A 27,239-nucleotide genomic window follows, 5' to 3' on the forward strand; every position below is an offset into this window, starting at 1 on the left:
TCTTTTTAAACAATTTCTGCTAGTAGTTGCACTCACCTACCTTACAAGTATGATTAAATCTATATTCTCTCTATTACTAGATCCAAATATCAACATCTGTCCGTGGGGATGTCTAATTTACCTTTTCATTTCATTCAGTAATATTTCCCAGGGTATTTCAAACTTTCCATTTAGTAATAGCAATAGTCTTATTATTCAGAATACCCAATCACATTATTATTCTTCATTCAGATATAGTACTTATATTGTTGCAAATGAGACATCTACTGTCATTGTGATCCCATTCCATTGTGATTCTCTATTAGCTTTGAGGCATTTGATTATCTTGATAGGGTTGTTTTGAAAGTTGATTTCCCTCACTCATTTAAGGTTTTGTATTTGCTTGAGTTCGCATTGAAGATCTCCTTTTGCACTTGGTTCCTCAGTGATTCCCCACCAAACCAAGACCTGGACCTCATGGAAGGGATGCAACTCTACTGGAGTATCTATTTGAAGCTAGACAAATAGGCAGTTTGCTAGACTGCACTTTCCATTTCTTCAGCAGATGACACTCTTGTGCCTCCTCTTCCTCTCAGCCCCGCCTCTCCCAGACTGTGGCCCCCAGCTGAGGTGGATGGAGACCAAGTACAATTCCAGCTAGGGTTGCTGATCCTGGTGTGCTCTGAATGCTGCCAACCCTGGGGCTGGCGGTGGGCAGTGTACACCTCAGTGGAGCATCTGCTTGTGGGTTTGATGGGTCTGGAGGCCCCAGGCCCCCACTTGGAATGCCCTTGGGCTGTGGGACTAGGTATGTTCGCGGGCCCTGTCCACACCCAATCTGGAAATGCTTGCCGACTAAGCATGAGGCAGAGTGCCAGGGACAGGACATGGCTCAAGGTGTGTGGGGGCAGGGGGGGATGGGGCATGGTGGCACATGGGTGTAGTGTGCAGTGGCACTGAAATGCAGGGCTGTGGGGCACAGTATGGCTTGCTTCCTAGTCCCCACCTCCCCACCCATGCACTCCCAAGGGCTCTTGGCTTCTGTATGGTAAGGGGAGCAGTAGGTTCTGTGCACTAACTAGATGGTCTCTTTGAGCAGGAAAAGCAAGTTTGTTTGTTTCCAGGTTCCCCAAGGAGCTCTGGGTTGTGGAGCTGAGGGGGGCTGATATCGCAAGCTAGCTGTGGAGGCAGGTCCTTCCTGGGTGTAGCCTTTTGTCCCAGGTAGAGTCCTGACCGAACCCACTCACCCCATTCTCTGCATTCCCATTCCTTAGATTTTTCATCCAGGACCTTTCTATATAGTGTAGAAAACCCTCTCAAGTCATTTTTACGTGGAAATGCTGTCCCGGTTGTTTTGCTGTCACTTCTGTAGTTCCTTGGAGCAGGAGTGAACTCAGCCTGTCCGATTCCACCATCTTCCCAGAAGTCAATCCCTTCCATTTTAATTAACATGTTTCTGCCTGGAGGAATTTTAGATTTTCTTTCTTTTTTTTTTCTTAAATTCAATGCCAGACCAAATTTGGGCATTGTATGATTCCTCTGGGAAGCAAGGATTGGGTGATTTCTGTAGGGAGGATCAGTATGTTAGGATCCAATAGGATCAGAGAATCCAGGGTGTTATTCATATGAGGGAGTGAGTAACAATTTTAGAGAGTCCTTAAAGGAAAATTGGAGGCATATTTGGGTAAGTAATTGGGGCCTCTGTAGAAATTCTTGAGGTTTTATAGGGGTTGTAAGTATCTGAAGCCATTGATTCAGATACTGCGAGTTATTGATTGGGGCTCTGAGGTGGTAAATGATTGATTGCAAGCCTGGGATCATCAAGGGATTATAAGCCTTGGGTAGTCAGTTTTCGGGGGCCTATAGGAGTCATTAATTGGGGCCTGTAGACACCAGTAATTGCAAGACTGTGAGTTTGCATGTGATGACTGGAAGGTTTGTATTGAGGGTTTTATGGGGGTTACTGATTCTATATATGAGATATGAGTTTATGGGATCCTATAGAAGGTCAGGTTTGACCTTTGAGAAGATCAATGGTTGGTTTCCTATTGAGGGTGCCTTATTATGATGTCTGTGTGAGTGGTTATTTGAGGTGCCTGTAGAAGACAGTTGATGACACTATTTGAGACACAGTTTTTATCAAGCAGTGTGGATTAATGATTTGAGGAGTTTGTACAGACTTTCTGTACAGGGCCCACATGGGAAATAGGAGGTGGGGGAGGGTGGGTGAGTTTAATTTTTCATCTTTGCAGAAGACGGTGGGCTCTGTAAATTGCCCAGGATGTACACTGAATTCTGCAGATTGGTTTATACACATGTGACATGGTTTCCCCTTAGCCTGAGTCCTTTGAAGAAAGCAGAAAACAGAAATAATATTTATTATGACTCTATACTATGCATAGAGTATCATCTGGCAGAGTAGTTAAGAAAATGCACTTTGCAGCTAGGAATACCTGGGTTTCAATCGCTGTTCTTCCCCCCTAAACTGAATGATCTTGGGGGCAAATTATTTCTGCACAGCTCTATCTGATGATAAATGGGAATATTAATAATAGTAATACATGGTTCATGGGATGAATGTGAAAATTAAATGAGGCACCTAATAAAACATACCTTGTACCTCGTGATAATAGCAATATTTCATACTAATTGGGTGGGTCTAGGTGCCATGTAAGGGTGAGTGCTTTAGAAGCATCATTACATTTAATTCTAATAACCCTATGAGTTAGGTATTTTCATCTTCAGTTTTAACATGAAGAAACTCAGACTAAAGAAACTTTCCCAGATTTTCACAGGTTCTCACTACTAGAATATAAAAGGGCTAGAAATCAAACCCTCCTTCATTTTACACCACTTCTCATTAATTTTCCTCATATTCCACACAAACTAATACTTGCTGTTCTAGTTTGCTAGCTGCCAGAATGCATCACACCAGAGATGGATTGGCTTTTAATAAAGGGGGATTTATTTTGTTGGTTCTTCAGAGGAAAGGCAGCTAACTTTCCACTGAGGTTCTTTCTTACGTGGAAGGCACAAGATGGTCTCTGCTGGTCTTCTCTCCAGGCCCCTGGGTTCCAACAACTTTCCCCGGGGTGACTTCTTTCTGCATCTCCAAAGGCCTGAGCTGAGCTGCCAGTGCTGAGATGAGGAATGCCGAGCTGCTTAGCAGTGCTATGTTGCGATCTCTCATTTAAGCACCAGCCAATTAAGTCAAACATCACTCATTGCAGCAGACATGCCTCCTAGCTGACTGCAGATGTAATTGGCAACAGATGAGGTTCACATACCGTTGGCTTATGTCCACAGCAACAAGACTAGGTATGCTCATCTGGCCAAGTTGACAACTGAATCTAACTAACACACTTGCTGTTGCTTTTACTGAACTGTTTTCTTCCACACAAAATATTCAGCAGGGTGAGCTGCCCTTTGGTGCCCCTAGGAAGTGTTTATGGGGTGAATGTGGACTAACAAAATGCTATCTTTCCAGGGTTTCTTGGTACCTTTGAAGAATCCCTCAGCCAGACATCTTAGTGAAAACTGCAGGATCTTCCTTCTGACCTCAGCCCGCTTCACCTCAGATGTCTCCCTGGTTTCAGGCTCCTGAGAAGAGTGGAGTTGTCAACAATAGAGACCGAGGGCTGAGGCGCAGCGTGAACACGTCAGCTAATGGGAACGCTTGCCAGTGGTCCCCAGCCCTGGCTGCAGGGGGACAAGGCAGTTTGCGTGAGGTGAGGGAGGGGAGGACCCCAGGGGCAGAAATTCATTCAGCAGGGAGATACCCCTTACCTGTTGCCAAAGCCTCAGGGCGGGGGCAAGTGGATGTCAGGAAGTGGCAGATTTTAGATTTGCTGCCTCTGAGACAGAGCAAATCCTCTTGCTGAGAGAGAGTGAGCAGTTTCTGGCTGATGTTACCACATCTAGAGCCCTGCCTGTTTCAGTAGAAAATGTGATACGTCCGTCCGGGGAGGAAAGGTGGGATATGGAGGGTCCAGTCCCATAGCCTAGGGGAGAGGCGGAGGCACCTCCCTTCAGGGTATCTGAGGGTGGGGTATTAGTGGGGGTGGAACCAGCCATAGTCAGGGAAACACTAACCTTGAACTCCCAGCGTAGGCCCTACACTCTCCATTGGCTCTTTACAGACCCTCAGCTAATCCCCACCAGAGCCTCCCTTTCCTGAGGTCTCTGGAGATTTACTAATTTTTCCTCTGTCCTGATCCAGATGCAGAAAAACCTCTTTTCTTTGGAACATAGAGAATGACAGGGTAGTAGAGTGACAACAGTCTCTGGCACCCTTCCAGTTCTTTCTCCTCTTCTCAAAGATGAGGAAGGGGCCTGAGAAGGTGTGTGACTTGCACAGGTCTCTCAGGATGGGAGTGGCAGTGCTAGACTGGAACCAGGCCTCTGAATGTGCCCTCTGTCCTCACTACAATCACGGCCAAGATCAATTTTCCCACTAAAAGTTCCCTTTGAGATACTGTAAACAGGTGAAGAGCATGAGCGAGCCACATCCTGCTTGACACCTCCCAATGTTAAAGACCTTCCTGTGAATGCTTTCACTTCTGAGGAAGGGCTTGTTGTCCCAGGGACTCAGGGTCATATGGCCATTAGGATAGTATTAAATTTCAAAAAATGACATGGATATTATTTTATAATTTCATAATAAAATGTTAGAAAATATCGGCCAACAAATAGAAGATATTAAGATATTACTTTACTTTTAGCATTATAAAGATAAGCATTGTTAACATTTTGCCATCTTTCGTTTCAGTTGTTTTTTTTCTTTGTGCATGTATGTGTGCATGTATGTGGGTATACATATGGAGCTATGAGTATGCATGTACACGCATGCCCATACATATAGCTAAAGTTAAAAAATGGAATCATGCTCTTTGGTTATGTCTTTTGGACTTTGTGGTTAACAAATAATTGTCTAGGTAGTAAATACCTTTGTTCATACCTACATGATGAATATACCATTATATCATTTGGATATGCTATAATTACTGTAATCAATCCACTCTTAATGTGCACTTATGGTGTTTCAGGGTTTTTATTGTGATTAAAACAGTTGTGGTAAAATTCCTACATTAAAATTTTTTGCCAAAGTGATAAAATTATATTTTTGAGTCAAAGGTATAAGGGCATTGAATAGTAAATTACTCAATACTTTATACTTCCACCCCATGGAAAATCTCCCTTGTCTGAGCTCTGCTAGATCATATCAATCCCACAGGTTGGAGCTACAATGCTGTAGTGCACACCATTCCTTCCACAGGTGGTCTCCTGCCCAGCTGATGTGTATATATATATCTGTACTAATGATTCTAGTATCTGCAATGTACATTTCTGTACTCATCTCTTCTTCCCCGACCAACTTCACAAATCTCTACCACTTCTCCAGAAGAGATGGAAAAGACCAAGGTCCTGGTGAATGTTATTCACTTATTTATTTGTTATGTTCTTTGTTTTTCATTATATTTTAGGGAGCAGGGAATAGGCAGAGATACAAAGACACCAATCAAAATGTGCTCAGGGGTTGGGGAACAGTTAGATGGACCAGGAAACAGTGGCTGAAGCAAGAGGACAGGCAGAGGGATCACTAAGACAAAAAAAGACTAGAGAACAGCCACAGGGACAACTGGAGGGACCATAGTGCACTTCCTGGAGATGGAGAATTGCCAGGGGGTCCAGGGCACAGGTTGGGGTTCAGTAGAACAAATGGAGGAAACAGGAAGCATGAGCCAGAGGCCTGGTAGCAACCAGAGAGCCCAAGAAAGTCTTTGCCACTGGAGAAGTGGTTGAGAGACTAGGGAAAAAGCAAAAGAACCAGGTAATAGTCTGGATACAGAAAAATGTGGAAACAATCAGAGGGATCACAAAACAGAAGGAATGAACAGGGAATAATCAGAGGAGTCAGATTGTAACCAGCGAGAGCAAGGAACATCCAGAAGGATGAGGAAACAGAAGAACCAGATAAAACGGAAAGAGGAAAAATATTCAAGGTGCTGGGTAACAGCCAGAGGGACAAGCAACTTGCAGAGGAACCAAAGAACAGTTCCTTGGTTTAGAGGAGAATTTGAGGGTATAGGGAAAAAGCAGAGGTACCAGGGGATAAGAAACAAGAAACACAACTCTGAGAAAGGGTAGCAGTCAGAGGGAACAGGAAACGGCTACTGAGGCTGTAGAACAGGTACATGGATCAAGGAAGACAGAGGACCCATGGAAGAGTTGGAGAGATGAGAAAAAAGCCTCTGAGGCTAAGAAATAGCTTAGGTAGTGGTACTAGGGAACACATGAGGCAAGGAACGGTTACTGACTTTGGGGAAGAACCAAAGGGAACAGTAAAAAAGGGAACACAGATAATCAGTCTTATATCCAAGAAATAACAGATGAACCAGGGAACAGACAAAAGGAATATTAGAAGTGTATCTGGTATATCAGGTGATAGCAGCCTGAACAGAGAGAAAAGGTAGAGGGATTAGAGAACAGCCAGAAGGAATATAATCAATTACTGAAGCTAGTTCACATCAGAGGTCACTGGGGGCTATGCAACAGTTAAAGAAACCAGGGAGATACTACAAAACAGCCAGAGTTCCTAGAGATAGGGTGACGAACTACTTTGGTGTACCTGCAACTGACAAGTTCCCCTAGACTCAGGACTTTCACTGCTAGACCTTTGTAAATCTTGGGCAAACTGGGACAGTTGGTCACTCTACCCAAGAAATGACCGAGGAACCAGCCAACAGTCAGATATAATCAGAGTAATAGAAAAGATGGAAGTATAGAACTCAGCTATAGCATAGAACACACAGAAGTAGCAGACGTTAGTGTTAAGGGCATAGACTATGAAGCCAGCTATTCAAAAGTGTGCTCTATGACGAGATGCATCAGCATCGTGTGAGAGCATATTAGAAATGCATTAATAAAGTGGGGAAGGATCAGGAGGACTAGGGAACAGTCTGAGTAAATAAATACCAGCCTATGAATAAAAAACATCTAGAGGAAACAAGGATCTTAGGAACCAGGGAAGAGTCAGATGGACTAGAGGGCAATCAGAATGGTACCATAGAACGAGAGTCAGCCAGAGAGACAACCGTCTAAGGAAACACAGGGCAGCCGGAGTTTCCAGGGATTGGAGGGAACTGGAAACAGGAGTTACGGAACAGTTAGAGGTACCCAGGATAGGATCAAAGGAAGCAAGAAATAGAGGCATCAGGAAAAAGAACAGAGGACCGTCATAAGAAACAAAAAACACTGAGAAAGAACAGTAAAAAGAGTAAGGAACAAGAAATCCAAATAGACAAGGAACACTCAGAGGGAACAAGGACCAACGGAGGGAGCAGGAACAAGTCAGGGGAACCAGAAAATGGACAGATGGATGGAGAATTGCCAGGGGAAGTGGAAAAATCAGGAAGGAAGTAGTAGTTACAGGGGCACAGAAAACAATCAGAAGGAACAAGGAACAGTTGTATGGATACAGAACAGCCAGAAGGAGCAAGAAAGACCAGGGAACCCCCTGCCAAGGAAGAACATCCAGGGAGGCTGGGGTCTGGTCCCAGGTGAGTGCACAGTGAGCCAAGCACTTCACTGCATACGGTCAGTCATGCTAGTAAGTGCCCTTCTGCTAGGCCTGGTACAGGATATAAAGGGCAGGATCATATCACAGGACGTGATGTAGAAATGTCCTGGTGCAGGAGAGGGAGCAGCACTCCTGTGCCCCCAGGAGGTACATGATGAGACAGTGGGCAGTGAGTGGCCAAACCTGGCAGCCCTGCGGCCCAGCAGCCTTGAGGGGGAGAGTGCATAATGTACTGGGGCTGAGATGACCCTGAAGGGAGCCACTGTTGTATAATCATACAGCTGGAAAGTGAGGAACTGGGGTGGAGGCTTTACCTAGGAAGAGGAGGTCCTTGTAGGAATCCTTGAAGTGGTAGAAACTGCCCAGGAAATCAAACCTCTTCATATGTGGCCAAGTGAGGCTGGAATCTGGGTGGGTCTGTGTCATCAAATCCCTAGCTCCAAAATTTTCCACCACCCCCTAGCCAGTGTGGAGTCCAAGTCTTTTATTTTGGTGGAGAGAGGGATCAAACTGAGGCATTGGGGAGACAGGTGAGCATGGTCTTTTGTCCACCAGCTTGGCCTGTAGGTCAAACAGGTGGGCAGCAAGAATTGTTTAACAATGTCAGGTGCTAAAATATTTTAATACTTCCAGAATGGTTGAAAAATAGCCTACCTTCCCTGACCCCCTGAGGCTCCTCCCCTTTGACACCCACACCCCTGCTGGTGTTTCCTGGAGTGGCCAGCAGGAGAACCAGAGCAACTATCAATAGGGTGGTGTAGCCCATGCAGGCGTGAGGCAGGCAGAATGAGAGCTTCCTTCAACCCTGACTCCTAAGGCTCTTGATCACTGACTTACCTTTAGTGATGAAAGGTGGGCGGGGGGCAGAGGGACATGTCATGTTGTTAGAGGCTCACCACTGCTCTGGGCTCCTGCTCAGAAGAATTGGTAGGTAGAGAAGTGCAGGGTGGGGATGGGGTGGCCCAGGGTGCTGCACATCTGCCTCTGGATGCTGCAGTTGGTGGAACAGGTTCTGTTCTGTCAGTCACCACCCTGCCTCCTGAATGCCTCTAAATACTCATTGACAAGGGAAAGGCAACCGGGGCTCTGAAAGACCAAAGTGTCTTTTGATGAATAAAGGGTTCCTTATTCTACTACAATCAAATTGTTACATCTTTTCTTTGATAGTGCATTTTCTGGCTTGTTTAGGAAATCCTCACCTACCCCAAGGCCTCAAAAAATAAACACCTAAGAGTTTTAAAGCTGTGATTCTTTTATAACTTTGTTTTCAAATAATTTCAAAATTAAACAGAAATTGTGATAGTACAAAGAACTACATAGGGCCATCATCCAGAATCCCTACAATTATTGACATTTTGCCGTATGTGCATTCATTCTCTTCTCAATTTATGTATATATATATACAGATATATTTAAAATTTTATTTTCTGAACCACTTGAGAATAATTCAGACATAATGAATTCCCCTTATCCCTAATACTTCAATGTGTATCTCTTAAGCACAAGGACATTCTTTTGCATACCATAGTACAGTTATGTAAACGAGAAATTTAACATTGGTATAGTATTATTATTTAATATACCATATGTAATATACAATTTCACCAGTCATCACAGTAATAGCCTTTATAGCATTTTCCCCCTAATCCAGGATCCAATCCAGGTTCATCTATTGCATTTGGTTGTCATGTCTCTTTAGTCTTTAATTTGTAACAGTTCTTTCCTTTGCCTTCATGACACTGACATTTTTGAAGAATGTCTCTCAATTTGGGTTTGTTTGTTTTTTAATCATGATTAGATTCAGGTTCTTTGTTGTTCGGAATATCACAGAAGTGAAGCTGTGCTCTTCTCAGTGCCTTATGTTAGGAAGCATTCAATATCAATTTGTTCCTTTATTAATGATATTAACTTTGACCACTAGATTAAGGTGGTGTCTGTCAGGCATTTTCACTAGAAAGTTAAGGCTTTTCCTTTGGATTAATAAGTATTTTGTGGGGAGATATTTTGAGACTATGTACATATCATGTTTCTCATATTTTTGCCCACTGATTTTAGTATCCATTGATAATTCTTGCCCTAACAATTAATTACTTTGGTGTTTCTCTAATGGTGTTTTTCTTACTCCATCACTCCTTCCACATTTATTAGTTGATATTCTACCTTAAGGAGAAATATTCCTAACTCTTACTGCTGAAACAACAATGAAGTATGTGGTAGTTAGATTCAATTGTCAACTTGGCCAGGTGAGGGTACCTATTTCTGTTGCTGTGGACATGAGCCAATGATACGTGAATCTCATCTGTTCCTCATTACATCTGCAGTCAGCAAAGAGGCGTGCCTGCTGTAATGAATGATGTTTGAGTTAATTGGCTGGTGCTTAAATGAGAGAGTTCAACATAGCACAGCCCAAGCAGCTCAGCATACCTCATCTCAGCAGTTGCAGCTCAGCCCAGGCCTTTGGAGATGCAGAAAGAAATCACCCCAGGGGAAGTTGTTGGAACCCAGAGGCCTGGAGAGAAGGCCAGCAGAGATCGTCCTGTGCCTTTCCACATAAGAAAGAAACTCGGTTGAAAGCTAGCTGCCTTTCTTCTGAAGAACTAACGAAATAAATCCCCTTTTATTGAAAGCCAATCCATCTCTGGTGTGTTGCATTCCAGCAGCTAGCAAACTAGAATATCGTGCCAGGCACAATGAGCACACCTTGATTTATAAATATCATTTCCAATTAATAGGAACTATAGCTTCTGGGACTGACTCCAGTAGTAGGGCAGGGAATGCATAAGATGATTCTGGAAGAATTTGTACTGAAAAGTATGGAAGTACTCAAAAGATATGGATATGTCAAAAGAACATGTAACCGTGCTCACTTTGGCAGCACATATACTAAAATTGGAACAATACAGAGAAGATTAGCATGGCCCCTGTGCAAGGATGACAGGCAAATTTGTGAAGCGTTCCATGTTTTTTTTTTTTTTAAGGACATGTAACCACTACCACAATCAATATACAGAACTAGAACTATTCCATCACCATAAAGGTTTACTGGTGTTGACATTTTATGAATTAAAGTGTAGAAACTTTACCTTCCTTTAAGACCCTATCCTCTCACCCATTAATAGTATAATTATCTTAAAATTTCCTCTCTATGTATTGACATCCACATCAGACAATGTTAAATTTTTTTATTTGACCTTCAAATATAATTTACAAAACCCAAGAGGAGAAGGAAATCTGTTGTATTTAGCCATATTTTTGCTCTTCCTGTACATTCTTCTTCCCTGATACTCCAAGATTCCTTCTTTATCATCTCCTTTCTGTTTAGAGAAATTCCTTTACCATTCATTTAGGGTAGGTCTCCTGGTGATGAGTTCCCTTAGTCTCCCTTCATCTGAGATGTCTTGCTTTTCCCTTCATTTTTTCTATTTTAAATAAGAGACTTATTGAGATATAATTCATTGCCATGCAATTTCACCCATTTAAAATGTACAATTCAGTTGTTTTTAGTATAGTCACAGATATGTGCAACCATCACCACAATTTTAGAACATTTTCAACACCTCAGAAAGAAACCTGTACCCTTTAGCTCTCATCCCACTCCATCCCAATGCCTCCCAATCCTAAACAACCAATAATTTACTTTCTGACTCTATATAGTTGCCTATTCCGGACATTTCATATAAATATAATCATACAATATGTGGTCTTTTGTGATTTACTTTGTTCACTTAGCATATTTTCAACGTTTAGCCATGTTATAGCATGGATCAGTACTTCATTCTTTCTATGGCTGAATAATATTCCATTGTGTCACTAAACCACATTTTGTTTATTCTTTCTTCAGTTGGTGGACATCTGAGTTCTTTCCACCTTTTGGCAATTATAAATCGTGCTACAATAGACATTTTTTACAAGTTTTTGTACAGACATGTTTTCATTTCTCTTGGGTAGATACCTAGGAGTAGAATTGTTGCTGGTTCATGGTAATTCTATGCTCAATCATTTGAGGAACTGCCAGACTGTTTTCCAAAGTGGCTATACCATTTTAAATTTCCATTATCAGTATAGAAACATTCCAGTTTCTCCCCATTCTTGCCAACATTTATTTTTTTTATTCTACCCATCCTAGTGGGTGTGAAGTGTTAACTCATTGTGGTTTTTAGTTGCATTTTTCTGATGATTAATGATGTAGAGCATCTTTTCATGTGGTCATTGTCCATTACCTCTTCATTTCTGAAGAATAATTTTGCTGGAAATAGAATCAGAATTGATAGTTCCTTTATTTAAGCATTTGAAAAATATTGTGCCACTTCCTTCTTGTCTCCATGGTTTCTGATGAGAAATCCACTGTCATTTAATTGTTTTCCCAATATAGGTGTCATTTATCTCTCACTTATTTCAAGATTTTTTTCCTTTGCCTTTAGATCTGTGTCTTAGTTTTCTAAAATTTGATTATGATGTGTCTTAGTATAGATTTCTTTGGTTTATACTTTTGTGGTTTGCACAGCTTCTTGTATTTCTAGATTGATATCATTTGCCAAATTTGGGGAATTTTCAACCATTATTCTTTTGAATGCTTTTTCAGTCCCATGCTCTTCATACTCTCCTTCTGAGACTCTGATGAAATGTTAGATCTTTTATGTCTTACGTGTCCCTGAGGCTTTGTTCATTTTTTTTGGTCAATTTTCTCCCTGGTTTTTTGTTTTTGGGCAATTTCTATTCTTCTGTCTTTAAGTTCACTGCTTCTTTCCCCTGTCCTCTCTATTCAGCTGTTGAGTCCATCCATTCATTTTTTTCATTTTGGTTTGTGTAATTTTCAGTTCTAAAATTTCCGTTTGGTTCTTCTTTATATTTTCTATTTCTTTGCAGAGGCTTTTTATTTCTCCATTTCTTTTAAGCGTATTGTACATTTTTATTATGGCTACTTTAAAATCCTTGTCAGAAAATTCCAACATCTGTGTCATGTTGGTGTTGGCTTCTGTTACTTGTCTTTTCTTATTCAAATTGAGCTTTTTCTGATTCTTGATATGATACCTGATTTTCAATTATGTCCTGGATATTTTGGATATTATGAGTCTCTGGATCTTATATTTTAGCAGGTCTCCTTTAACACTACTTTGCTAGGAAAAGAGGAGCATCTCCTCATTACTGCCAGGAAGAAGTGGAAGTTCAGGTTCCCAATTTGAACTCTATTGACATCCAGAGGGGGAAGAGTGCCTCATTACTGTTGGGAAGGGGTAGGGTTTCAGGCTACCACTCAGCCTCCTCTTACAAAACACTGGTGGGAAGGGGGAAAGGTGCCTTGTTCCACTGGGTGGAAGTGGATGTCCAGGATACCCACATGACCTCAACAGATGCCACGGTGAAGGGCCTCATTTTCCCAAGGTGGGGATGAAAGTTTTGGCCCCTATTTGGTTTTCGCTGATGCCACTTCATGAGATGAGTGAGTAGCACCTCATTACAGCCAGGCAAGAGTGAAAGTCTAGGTTCCCCACTGGGCTTTTGCTTACAGGAATGGTGGTGAGGACCACAATTTTTCTGACACTTGGCTGGAATAGGGCACTTATCTAACATTTTATTTCTTGCTAGGTTGCCCCTTTCCTGGCCCTTTGGCTACAGAAAGCAGGGTTTTCTTGGGGCTGTTTCTGTCTATACCTGTTTGTATTTCTGGGTTGCTAGCTTCTCCAACACCCAGTCCAGGATATATGAGGCAAAAAAAAAAAAAAAAAAAAACAACGCAGGGACCTCACCACTGTTTGTCATTCCTCAGATTCCTATGATTCCTACGTCCTTAGCGGATCTACCTTCTCTCCAACTTTCAGAGAATTCTTATCTTTGTTTTTAATATATAATGTCCAGGGTTTTTAGCTGTACTAAAGAGGAGGAATAGGCAAAAGTTTGTTCACTACATTTTTGGTCCTAATGGTAGTTTTTACCTTAATATTTTAATAGGTAATACATTCACTGGTTCTTGTTCCCATTTTCCCATGTCTCCCTAAGACAGAAAACCAGTCTTTATTAGTTTGTGGAGTGTGGGACAGGCAGTGGGGGAGGCTTAATTTATGTAAATAAAAGCAATAAAGAAAATATCCTTAATATTTGTTCACAAAGACAATAGGGTATTGTCCATACATTGAACATGGATTTTTAAAAATTACTGTTAATTTTACACCTTTTTATCATGATAAATTGCACACATTATGAATAATAGTGCTATAAATATTCTTGGACGTGTCTTCTATTGCACATGTGCACATATTTCAATTAGTCATGTATCTAGGAGTGGAATTGCTGTGTTATAATACAAGCATGTCTTCAACATTACCAGATAAAGTATTTCCCAACACAGTTGTATCAATTTACTCCCCCATTAGCAATATGAGAGTTCTCTTTGCAGCACATCCTCTTCAAAACTTGGTATTGTCAGTCTTAATTCATTTGAGACATTCTGAGGGTTGTGTAGTGAGATCTTATTGTGGTTTTAATCTGCACTCCCTGATTAATAAGAAGGTTAAGCCACTTTTAATATGTTTATTGAAACCTTGGATTTCTGCTTTTGTAAACAGAAATCAAATCCTTCACCCATTTTTCTACTAGGTGGTTGCTTTTTTTCGTACTGATTTTTACGAGTTCTTTAGAAATTCTAGATTTGAGCCCTTTGTTGGTAATATCTTCTCCTATCTAAGCTTTCTTTTGTTCTCTCTTTTAATGCTATCTTGTAAATGATAGGAGTTTTTAATTTCATTGTAGACAAATTTGTCCATCTTTTTATTTATGGTTAACGGTGTTTTTTGTGGTTTTTTTTTTTTGCATTCTGTTTCAGAATTATTTTCCTAATCTAAGTTCATAAAGATATTCACCTATATTATCTTTTAAAGGCTTTATTGGTTTGCCTTTCACATTTAGGTCTAGAATACATATAGAACTGTTTTTTTCGCATGTTATGTAAGGTAGAGGTAAATATTTTTCTTTTATATACAATTACCCGAGCACCATTTATTGAAAATATTTTTCCTTACCATCTGTATGGACACCTTTGGCATAAATCAGATTATCATAAATGTGTAGGTCTGTTTCTGCAATATCTAGTCTGTTCTGATGATTTGTCTATCCTAGCACTGATACCTCAGTGCCTTAAATTTTTGTTACTTTATAAGTCTTGAGATCTGGGAAAGCATGCACTCCCATCTTGCTTTCACTATTCAAGACTGTCTTGGCTATTTTTGGCCATTTCCATTTTAGATTTGGTTTCTCAGATTCCACAAAAACCTGATATGATTTTGATTGAGATGACATTGAATTTATTAATTTCTGCTCTTTTATTCTTTTTCTGTTGTGATTACTCAGTTATTTTTATAATGTCCTGATTTAAGGCTTAATGCATTAAATTTTAGACTTTATTTTTTCTAATATGAGGATTGAGAATCTAACGTCCACTCTAATTACCATTTTTTTATTCTACGAATTCATGCATGTATTAATTGCATTATTGTTCTAGATACATTCTAATGTTATAGTATCTTCTTTGATTATTAGTTATTTTGAATAGTGTTTTTTAATTTTTAAATTTTCATTCTGGGAAAGTTTCCTTTTATTATTGATTTCTGACCTAATTGCTTTGCATTTAGAATTGTTCTGTATTATATGGCTTCTACATCTTCTCTGGCTGTGTGCCCACCCTTAGCAGCCTCATCTGTTTGCCATATCTATACTTGGGACTCCTAAATCTTACCTCTACCCAACCCTAACAACTTATTGTATAGCTCCTTATATGTTTTACCACTTTATAATTTCAACCTGAATAAAATCTAACTTATGTTTCATCATCTTTCCCATCCCCCTTCCTCACAACTAGTCCCTCTCTCATTATATAACACCAGAGTCTACCTGGTTGTGTAAAATTGCCCTTGAATTTTTTATTTTTCTCAACCCCATAACCCACATCAATTCTGCTTCCTTAATATATAGAATCAATACCTTCTTCTGCATCCCCATTATTTCTACTACCTTAAGTCAGGTTTTCTTATCCTCTCACATAAAGTATGCAGTGCTTCTCCAGTCTCACCCATTTCAAACATTTCTCATAATACACATCTTGAATGCTGTTTTAAAGATACACAGTTATGAGCATGTCTTTTCCCGTGTATGGCAGTCCATTCTCTACTGCAAAAAAATACTTGTACCTTGTTCTGATCCCAGGATATCTGTACTGAATTTTCCTGATAATCACCTTCTCAATATACTACACAAACTCTTCTTTATATAGAACTATTTGCAATAGCTTGAATATCCATGTAGTTTTCTATTTTTCTTCCTCCACACTTTCACTTATGCTGCTCCCTTCTCAAAAACTCTTCCTCCACCATCTCTATGTATCTTAACTTTACACTCCCATATTTTTCTTTCAAATACCTTTTAGCCCCCTTTATATCTTCCTATGTTGGTTTCCAATTCTTTAAGGTGTTTTATATATTTTTCAACTTTATATTGCCATTGCCTAGCACAATAGCTAGCTTAAAAGCAATCAATAAATGCATTATATTTCATCCCTAAGTTAATTTGAGGACTTAAAAAGGGCCTATTTTAGTCCTCATTTTTGAAAAAAGAATGAGTAAATAAATAAATAAATGTGGTACACGATGAATGTCAAGATACTTTTTTTTTCCTCTTACAAAATAAAATACAAAACTAAGTATTTAGTGAAAACCTCACATGCTGCATTATGGTAAAAATAATTAAAACCAACTTCCTATTTATCTTTTCCCCATCTGGCAGTGCTGACATGTCACCTTGAACAAGACTGTTGTTACAGGTATCAGTGTGTTTTGAGGATGTGGCTATGGACTTCAGCAGGGAGGAGTGGCAGCACTTGGACCCTGCTCAGAGACGCCTGTAGAGGGATGTGATGCTGGAGAACTACAGCCACCTGCTCTCAGTGGGTAAGCACAACTGCCCTACATATCTGCGAGGGGCCGCAGTGAGGGCATTTTCATTCTCAGCTGCTGAGTACTGTGGGACATTTGAAGTGGGGGATGGTGTGGTCTCCGACTTGTCTGAGATTCTTCAGTCACTTTTAGCTCTTTGATTATTACTCTGGTCCCAGTGAATTGCAGTCCTTTTCTGAAGAGCAAATGGAAAGCATTATTTAGTGATTCCAAAAACCCAATTAGCTGAACCCAATCCTGTATGATGTCCTGCTAACAGGGTACCAAGTTCCGAAACCAGAGGTCATCTTCAGGATGGAGCAGGGAGAGGAGCCATGGGCATTAGAGAGAAAAATCCAACATCAGAGCTGTTCAGGTGAGTAAGTGTGACCCAGGCAGATGGGTCACAGGAAAGTAAATCTCATTTTTTTAGGAGAGGTTAATGCCTTTGAAATGCTCTGAAGATAATCCACCTTGAAGGTTTTAAATTTTGGAGTTGCTTGGAGATAGTTGACTGGAGCCTCTCAGATGCCTAAAGGCCATCTCCATGTATGAACTTCGTCATATCCTCTGTCTTCTTTGCCTGTCTTTTTTGCAGAAGACCTGTCCCTAATCTTTGTATCCTGGATCACATACTACCCAATCTTATCTAAGAACTTTTTATTCTTCCTACTTCAGCTCTTCCCCACCCACACCATGATCTTAGATCCTTTGGTTACATATTCAGGTATTTTTATATTTCTTCCCTTTTATTCCAATTTCTCATATCCATTCCCTAGGACTTCTCCCTTGGACAACTGGTCTAATGTGTTTGATCGTTGAAATTGTGTGGTATTGTTTTAAAGTCTGAATTATTGGTTATAAACATGCATTTTTAATCTATATAAATTATATTATGTTACGCATCTTAATTACATTTTTTTTGACTCATCCTTAAGGTCTGTTTATATTGTATTGTGTTCATTGGGCTTCATTCCTTCAAATTGCTCCATAGTATTCCACAGTGATCTGGGGCCATATTTTACTTAGCCATTCACCCAGTGATGAACACCTAGGGTTGCCTCTGACTCCCAGCTAATATGAACAACTCTGCAATAAATTTCTGCAAAAATGTTCCCTTATGAGGTGTACTGGTTTGAATCTGTGGTATACCCCAGAAAAGCCATGTCCTTTAATCCTCATTCGATATTGCTGGGTGGGAGCTTTTTGATTATCCATGGAGATGTAACCCACCCAATTGTGGGTGGTAACTTTTGATTAGATGGGTTCCATGGAAATGTGTCTCTCCACACATTCAAGGTAGGGTGCTTACTGGAGCCCTTTTTGAGAAGGAACCATTTTGGAGAGGAGTTTTAGAGCCAGGATAGCCCATGCAGCCAGAGACCTTTGGAGATGAAGAAAGAAAATACCCCCAGGGGAGCTTCATGAAACAAGAAGCCTGGAGAGAAACCTAGCAGAGGTCACTATGTTCGCCATAAGGCCTTTCCAGTTAACAGAGAAACCCTGAACGTCATTGGCCTTCTTGAACCGAAGTATTTTTCCCTGGATGCCTTAGTTTGGACCTTGCTTTATTTTGGACATTTTCACCACCTTAGAACTGTAAAATTGCAACTTATTAAATTCTGCCTTTTAAAAGCCATTCTTTTTCTAGTATATTGCATTCTGGCAGCTTGCAAACTGAAACAGATTTTGGTACCAAAGAAGTGGGGAGTTGCTGTGGTTTGCAAATTCCAAACATGTTGGTATGGATTTTTAAATGGATAAGGGGACGATTCTGGAAACTTTGTGAGGAGCGCGATAGAGAAGTCCTAGAATGCTTTGGAGAGACTGTTGGTAGAAATGTGGACTCTAAAGTCACCTCTGATGAGGCTCTAGACGGAAATGAGGCACATGTTATTGCAAACTTGAAGGAAGGTGATCCTTGTTTTAAAATGGCAGATAATCTGGCAAAATTGACTAGCGGCTTTGGCTCGAAGGCATATTTTAAAAGCCATGAACTTGGATATTTATCAGAAGAGATTTCCAAATTAAAAGTGGAAAGGGCAGTCTGCTTTCTCCTTGCAGCTTTTAGTGAAATGCGTCAGGACAGCGATAAGCTAAGAATTGAACTCTTGGGTACAAAGAAACCAGAAGTTGATGTTCTGGAAAATTCTGGGTTTCCAGGAAGGGAGACCCCAGAGAATAGTGCCCCATGTGAGCATTTAACCAAATGTATAACCAGTCAGCCATTTCAGAAAAAAACAGGATTGGAGATGGAATTATCCAGGAAGGATCTATGGAAACTCATTCTGTCTGATGGTCATGATCCTTGCTTAGTACATAGAAAGCCAACAACAGTGCAGTGGGAACTGAATAATGGAACCACTGCCAGTCTGGACAAAAAACCTCAGAAAAAGACAAAGTGATGGTAAAATGTCTTGAGAGGCAGGATCATGGTGACTAAAATCTGAAGTCAAGAAACTACGGGCCAGGAGAGCAGACCCACCCAAGCACTTGGAGAGGGTGAGTTTGCACTGAAGGCAGAGGGTAGGCCTTCCACATGCTTGCAGTGGGAGAGTTGTGCTGCCTCAGGCCTTGGAGAGGGTGGAATACATTCCTTGGGGATTGGGGAGACCCTGGCTGCCACCACGTGGAGGGGTTGAGCATGTGCCCCAGAGATGGCAGAGAGCCTGGGTGTAGCCCCAATATTTGGAGAGGGTTGAGCTGAGAAAAAGGTGATCTCTCCAGTGTCCCCCAAGGTTGCCTCTGGAGACGGGTGGGCCACTGTTGTAGGCCCTTGGAAATGGTGGGACTGCTGCTTTCTAAAGCCCTGAAGATAAATGACTCTCAGACTCTGAAATCTAATGGAGTTTACCCTGCAGGTTTTTGAAACTGCTTGTGTCTGGTGACTCCTGTGTTCTTTACAGTTTCTCCCTATAGAAATGGGAATATGACTGTGCATCCTTTGTTTGTTGCCAGCAAATAATTTGTTCTGAGTTTTACAGGTCCAGAGCCAGAGGAGAGTTTTGCCTTAGGACAGACGATTTCAGTAGCTGACTTTGATGAGATTTTGTACTGTTTCTGACTTTGTATTCTATTTGTATTGTTACTGAAATGGTTTAAGGCTTTCTGATATTGTTATGGAATGAACATATTTTGCATTTGGAAAGAACATGTCTTTTGGGGGTACAAAGAATAGAATGTGCCGGTTTGAATCTGTGGTGTACCCCAGAAAATCCTCATTCAATAGTGCTAGGTGGGAGCTTTTTGATTATCCATGGAGATGTAACCCACCAAATTGTGGGTGGTAACTTTTGATTAGATGAGTTCCATAGAGATGTGTCTCTACCTATTCAAGGTGGGGTTGCTTCCTGGAGCCCTTTAGGAGGGAACCATTGTGGAAAAAAGCTTCAGAGCTATGGAGAGCACATGCAGCCAGAAACCTTTGGAAATGAAGAAGGAAAACACCCCCACAGGAGCTTCATGAAACCAGAAGCCTGGAGAGAAACCTAGCAGAGGTCGCCATGTTCACCATGTGCCTTTCCAGTTGAGAAAGAAACCCTGAACATCATCAGCCTTCTTGAACCAAGGTATCTTCCCTTGGATGCCTTATATTGAAATTTTCTAGAGTCTTGCTTTAATTTGGCCATTTTCACAGCCTTAGAACATATACACTTGCAACTTATTAGAACTATATTTAGTTTCCCAGATAAACTATTCTATTGATATGATTCTGTTGATCCTCAGTATATCAGAAATTAGAATCATCACCTTACACATCAGAAATCTTTCTAACCTTCTAAAAATTTTGTCAATTTTTCTTAAATCTTTCCTCTCAGCCATTTAAAAATGAATCACTCTGTAGTTCATACTGCTATTCACTTTTCTTTTTCTTCTTCTTCTTTTTTTTTGTATGCATTGAACCCGGGTCTCCCACATGAAAGAAAGGTGGGCATTCTAACCACTGAACTACCTGTGTGCCCTCCATACTGCTATTCACTTTTTAAAAATATCATTTTCAATTCTCAGTTCTTCTCAGTTACCAGTGCTATCATCCAATACCAGGTCCAAATTTTCTAATGCCTGGATTATGATCATCTTATTCCAGGTTAGATTTGCTGATTCCATTCTTATCACTAGTTCGTTTTAAATGGTAATGACAAATTTCATTACCTAAAGCATTCTATTCATTTTGTCATTAGCTTTATGAAACAAACCTACAGATACTCCCAATTGATAGTTGACAATTAAACTCTTCTTTCAAAGAGATATATAGGGGGTGCACAGGTGGTTCAATGGTAGAATGCTCACCTTTCATGCAGGAGACCCGGGTTCAATTCCCGGGCCATGCACCACCACCCCCAGAAAAAAAAACTTATCTCAAAGAGATATACAGGGTGGGCAACAGTGGCTCAGTGTCAGAGTTCTCGTTTGCCATGCCGGAGACCTAGGTTTGATTCCCGGTGCCTGCCCATGTTAAAAAAAAAAAGAGATACACAACATGGCCTTATATTTCCAATTCAAACTCTGCTCGGCTCCATTTTTTTTTCCTTTAATGTCCATCATATTTGTTAGTCTTTCCTGAATCTTTATACTTCCGTGTCTAATTAGATGATACATTTTTAACCTTGTGATCAGATTTCAAAATGGCTCTTAATTATACTCCAACATATATGACTCTTTACTTTTTCTCATCCTCCAACCCACCAACTGGCAGAATAAAACACAGAATTTTAGACTGTGTGGTTACTAAGACTTTTACCTCTATGTTTTTAGAAAAGATCCCAGAATTAAGACCCTGTTTCTTATTGGATACTGCAGGGTTTGATCAGGAGAGAAAAGTCATAGAGTAACTTGAACAGGGAAAGTATAAAGAATTATTATTCATAATGAGGTTGGAGTAATGAGTGATTGCCTAGCAAAATATGAAGAGAACTCTGAAAAATAAAGGAATTGCAGCTATACAGAACAGCCAGTACCTTTAGGACTTTGATAGAGCACCTAAGGAAGTCTCCCCCCACTCCCCAGGGATAAGATCTAGACCTCATTGAGAAGGCACAACCATGGCTTAAGGCATGGCAGAAGAATTGGTGTGGTGCCGCACTGGGGAAACTTTCTGCGAATTTGCCCTGTAGGGTTCCAGAGAAAGCTGTTCATGGGGAGCTGTTTCACCAGAGGTATTCTGCACAAATCCTCTGAAAGGTGTTAAAGAGTAAACCACTAGGTTCTTGGTACTACTGCCTGCCATACACTGTGGTAGCTAAAGCTAGAGAACCTACGAGTGCTGCAGGAGCTAGGTGCTTGGGATGCCATATGAGCTGCAGGAGATGGAGGCTGGAGAAGTTGTCCATACTGAAGAAACTTGAGTGTTAGAGAAGCCACCTGCACTTCAGGAACCTAGTGCTGTAGGAGTCTGCCAAGTGAGCCCACCAGAACCAAGAAGCTAAACTACTTACTCCTGCAAAGCATTTCCCATGCTTAACACAGTCCCAGCTGGCAAAAGACAAAAATATATAAAGAGCCCAGATCTATTTTTTTTTAGATTGTTAGTAACATTTATTTTACTCATCTTACTTATCTACATCTTCTAATTTTTTTAACTTTTTTATTGTATAGTATAACATATAAAGAAAGCAAAGAAATAAAAAAGCAATAGTTTTCAAAGCACTCTTCAACAAGTAGTTACAGGATACATCCCAGAGTTTTTCATGGGCTACCATACAATCCTCTCATATTTTTTCCTTCAAACTGCTCCAGAATATAGGAGGCTAGAGAGCTTAAATATTTTTTTATCATCACAATCGACTTTTTTCCTTCTTTTTTGTGAAAAAATAACATATATACAAAAAAAACCTATAAATTTCAAAGCACAGCACCACGATTAGTTGTAGATCATATTTCAGATTTTGGCATGGGTTACAATTCCACAATTTTAGGTTTTTACCTCTAGCTGCTGTAAAATACTGGAGACTAAAAGAGATATCAATTTAATGATTCAGCTTTCATATTAATTTGTTAAATCCTATCTTCTCTGTATAACTCCACCATCACCTTTGATCTTTCCATCCCTCTCTTTAGGAGTGTTTGGGCCATGGCAATTCTAAATTTTTCATACTGGAAGGGTCTGTCACTAATATGAGGTAGGGAGATGGAACTACCTGATGTTCTGGAGAGGCTGGGCTAGGTTTCAGGACTTATCTGGACCAGGGACCCATCTGGAGGTTTTTGGTTTCTGGAAAGTTACTCTAGTGCATGGAACCCTTGTGGAATCTTATATATTGCCCTAGGTGTTCTTTAGGATTGGCTGGAATGGTCCTGGTTGGGGTTTGGCAAGTTATGATAGGTAGCAAGGTCTACCTGAAGCTTGCGTAAGAGCAACCTCCAGAGTAGTCTCTCGACTCTATTTGAACTCTCTCTGCCACTGACACTTTATTAATTACGCTTCTTTTCTCCCTTTTTGTGAGGATGGAATTGTTGTTCCCATGGCGCCAGGTCTGGATTCATCCCTGGGAGTCATTTCCCAAGTTGCCAGGGAGACTTTCACCCCTGGATGAGCCCAGATCTATTTTTGCAGGGCAAGCAAGGAAGGTGATTTTGAGTTGAAAGGCAATAACTTGATAACTGGTGCACATTTCTTCAGTTTTCTGAAGTTAAGCATGTAGAAAATACTCCATAAAGTTAAATTTATTGAATTTGTGGAGATAGGCAGAGGAGGATATTTTGCTTTGTTTCAGAAGGATTGTTCAGGTGTCTGCTCAGAGGAATTCAAATGACCATCGATTATATGTGGAAAGAAAAAACAACTGCATGAAATATTAACAATTTTACCCTTTGTGTATTCATTATTTCTGTTGCAATGCAAAACTTTGCCAAGTTAAGTATGAATATGAATCATACAATGTCTGTTTTATAAATTCATAGCAACAATAGCCTCCCTAGAGGTATCCTGAGATAAGGGCTAATATAAGATTGTACATTTTGAATACTCACAAATAAGCAAAAACAACGAGCTTAATATTGGCATATATCCTCTCTCAAATAAGAATATTGAGGTGAGTAGGTCTGGTTCAATAAGTCAACTTTGATCCTGACATTCAAGAACCATGTTCCAAGTCATTGCTCAGCCATCTTCTCGGGCATTGTTGTCAGCTGCATGGTTAATATTGGGTTACTATTGTGTGCAGTAGGAAGGGGGAAGAAAATATGGTAGAGATTTGCCCATTGTCTTAAGGCCTTGGCCTGGAAGAGGCACTTACCACTTCTATTCATATTCCATTGGTGAGATCAAAATGAAGCTGGTAAATGCAGTGTAGCTGGGCAGCCAAGTGCCAGGATACATTCTATTACCATGAAAGAAAGGGAGAATAGATTTTGGTGGATGGTGTGCAGTCTCTGGCCACAGATGGCTTTCCTCTCCTATCTGACACTTCTTATTAGAAGCATGTATTCCTGGGACCAAGAAAAAATTACAACTAGTTATGGAATTGAAACACAGGTCTCCATTTACTATTTGACTATGCCAAGATGCCTGGAGTTGCAACAGTTATATATAGATATTAAGGATTTGGTGTTTGAAGCATATGTTTAACATCGATGCTCATAATGGTTCAAAGGGAAAGGCAAGAGGAAGCAGAGAGACTAATGAACTTTTTAGAGCTGAAAGTTAATCAACATATATTCTGAAATATTTCTTCCATGCTTAGGCTTCCCCTTAATAGACTTCTCAGTTTCTTCTTCTGGTTTCTCTACTCACTATCCAGACCTCCTACATTGGTAGAACTGGATTCCCAGGGTTCAAATCCAACCTCCCCCCACTTATTTAGTCATTTGATTTTTAGCAAGTTACATAATTTTGCTCATAGATTTCCAGTGAGAATTAAATGAGCTATTATGCATAAAGCAATTGAAACAGTGCCTGGTGTATCACAAATGGTATATAACTGTTTTGCCCATATTAAGTATTCTATATGAGTTTTGTAACTTTTGTTATCATCATCATATGGACTCTTCCATTTCTCTGCTTGTCTTGTCTAAGCTACATGTACCCTCTGTCTTCTGCTAATTGTTCTTTATGTCATTTTCATTTATTTATTTTTCTTTTCAGATGGTAATGTTGGGCAAAGCCAACAACAGATTTCCAGAGAAGTTTCCTTCTACTGTGAGAGAGTCAATCAATCTACAGGAGAAGCTTCTTTTTCTTCCATTTTAGAAGAACTGTGGCAAGATAACGACCAGCTAGAGGGATTTCAGAAAAAACAGGATAATTCTCTAAGTCATGCAAAAATATTGATTAAGGAAAAGGGCTATGGATATGAGAACACTGGAAAAATAATTCATGCAAGTACCAAGCTTGCTCCTTCAAGAATAAGACTTCATAACTGTGACACATTTGGAAAGAGTTTGAAGCATACTTTAAACTTACATAATCGTAATAGAAACAATGCAACAAAGAACTTTGATAAGATTCTTGAAACTGGTAACAATTTTGCTCATAGCTCTTCCTCTACTAAGAATGAGATTACTAATATCAGAATGAATTCCTGTGAGCATAATCAATGTGAGAAACATCTCAGCCACAAACAAGGTCTTATCCACCATCAGAAAATTCATACTGGGGAGAAACTTTATATATGTACTGAATGTGTGAAAGGCTTCACTCAGAAGTCACATCTCTTCGAGCACCAGAGAATTCATGCCAGAGAAAATTCCCATGAATGCAACAAAAGTGAGGAAGTCTTCACTCAGGAGCCACAAATTGATGTACATCAGAGAATGTATTCAGGAGAGAACCCATATTTATGTATTCAATAAATATGTCTTTACCCTCAAGTCAAACCTCATTACACATCAAAATTAAGTATTCAATAAATAAGTCTTTACCCTCAAGTCAAACCTCATTACACATCAAAAAATTCATATTGGGCAGAAACCTTACAAATGCAGTGAATGTGGAAAAGCCTTTTTCCAGAGGTCAGATCTCTTTAGACATATGAGAATTCATACTGGAGATAAACCTTAATGTGGAAAAGGTTTCTCACAGAATTCAGACCTCAGTATACATCAGAAAACTCATACTGGAGAGAGACACTATGGATGCAATAAATGTGGAAAAGCCTTCACGAGAAAATCAGCATTGAGGATGCATCAGAGAATTCATACAGGAGAGAAACCCCATGTATGCACTGAATGTGGGAAGGCTTTCATCCAGAAATCACACTTCAATACACATCAGAGAATTCACATTGGAGAGAAACCTTATGAATGCAGTGACTGTGGGAAATCATTTAGTAAGAAGTCACAGCTCCATGTACATCAGAGAATTCACACAGGAGAAAAAACCTATATATGTATGGAATATAGAAAGGTCTTCACTCATAGGACAAATCTCATTACACATCAGAAAACTCATACTGGGGAGAAACCCTATATATGTCCTGAATGTGGGAAGGCCTTCTCTGATCAGTCAAATCTTATTAAACACCAAAAAACTCATAGTGGGGAGAAACCTTATAAATGCAATGGCTGTGGGAAAGCTTTAATATGGAGGTCATGCCTCAAAATACATCAGAAGTCTCATATTGGAGAGAGACACTATCAATGCAATGAATGCGGGAAAGCCTTTATCCAGAAATCAACATTAAGTGTGCATCAGAGAATCCATACAGGAGAGAAACCCTACATGTGTCCTGAATGTGGGAAGGCCTTCATCCAAAAATCACACTTAATTGTACATCACAGAATTCATACTGGAGAGAAACCTTTTGAATGCAGTGATTGTGGGAAATCCTTTACTAAGAAGTCACAACTCCGTGTGCATTGGGGTATTCACATAGGAGAGACACCCAATATATGTACTGAATGTGGAAAGGTATTCACTGACAGGTCAAATCTCATTACACACCAGAAAATCCATACTAAAGAGAAACCCTATACATGCAGTGACTGTGGAAAAGCCTTCACCTGGAAGTCACGCCTCAGTATACATCAGAAATCTCATACTGGAGAGACACAATATGAATGCAGCAAATGTGGGAGAGCTTTCATTCAGAAAGCAATGCTAAGAATGCACCAGACAATTCATACTGGAAAGAAACCTTATGCTTGTACAGAATGTCAGAAGGCCTTCACTAGCAGATCAAATCTCATTAAACACCAGAAAACCCATAGTGGAGAAAAACTCTACAAAGTCAGTGATTGAAAAAGCCTTCACTTGTAAATCACAACTTTATTATATCATTTATCTCATAGTGGGGAAGAAGAGTGCCTGGTACTGCAGTCATTGTGCAGTGGGGAGTAGATGTGAGAGACTATGACTTAATTGAACAGAATGCAAATAAAGCCAAGTGTCTTTCAGTCAATTCAAAATCACCATAGTTGATGTACAATCATATCCATAAGGAGACATTTTAGAAAAAGCACTTGGCCAATATCCATGTATGGTTATCTGATTGATCCTTGGAATCTTGAGCCCCTGCAAAAGGTAAAAGCAAAGACCCAAGGACATGACTTGCAATCTCTTAAGTTTCACTTATTGGATAAATGACTTTATATTTTTAGCACTGGTTTAGTTCTTCATGCTCTGGAATGTAAAAGTATTCAATGCTGGCTAAAGAAATTTCATATTTCTAGAGTGGGGAAAATTGTTTTCCCTGCCCAAACACCTTTAGGGCACTGATGTCAAGGCAAAAAGCATATTTGGGAATGCAGATCTATAATGTGTAGAAGCCAGCAGTTTGTGATCATTGACATTTAAGATGAAGCAAAGGATTCCCATGAAGATT

At 40.1% G+C, this 27,239-nt stretch overlaps 1 protein-coding gene and 1 non-coding gene across 2 annotated transcripts; both read left to right on the top strand.

Annotated features, from left to right (window-relative positions):
• The first annotated feature begins 913 nt into the window (after positions 1-913).
• On the top strand, positions 914-26,771 carry ZNF41 (zinc finger protein 41). The gene is given in 7 exon segments (XM_077147023.1): positions 914-1,027; positions 3,576-3,798; positions 16,357-16,494; positions 16,760-16,855; positions 24,563-25,258; positions 25,332-26,652; positions 26,654-26,771. Coding segments are annotated over 7 exon segments (2,706 nt in total).
• Positions 10,418-10,524, top strand: LOC143672211 (U6 spliceosomal RNA). Its single transcript, XR_013169680.1, has one exon. It is a non-coding gene; the product is annotated as a U6 spliceosomal RNA (small nuclear RNA).
• Positions 26,772-27,239: the final 468 nt, after the last annotated feature.

The sequence above is a fragment of the Tamandua tetradactyla genome, chromosome X (assembly GCF_023851605.1).
Source record: "Tamandua tetradactyla isolate mTamTet1 chromosome X, mTamTet1.pri, whole genome shotgun sequence".
Classification (NCBI taxonomy): Eukaryota; Metazoa; Chordata; class Mammalia; order Pilosa; family Myrmecophagidae; genus Tamandua; species Tamandua tetradactyla.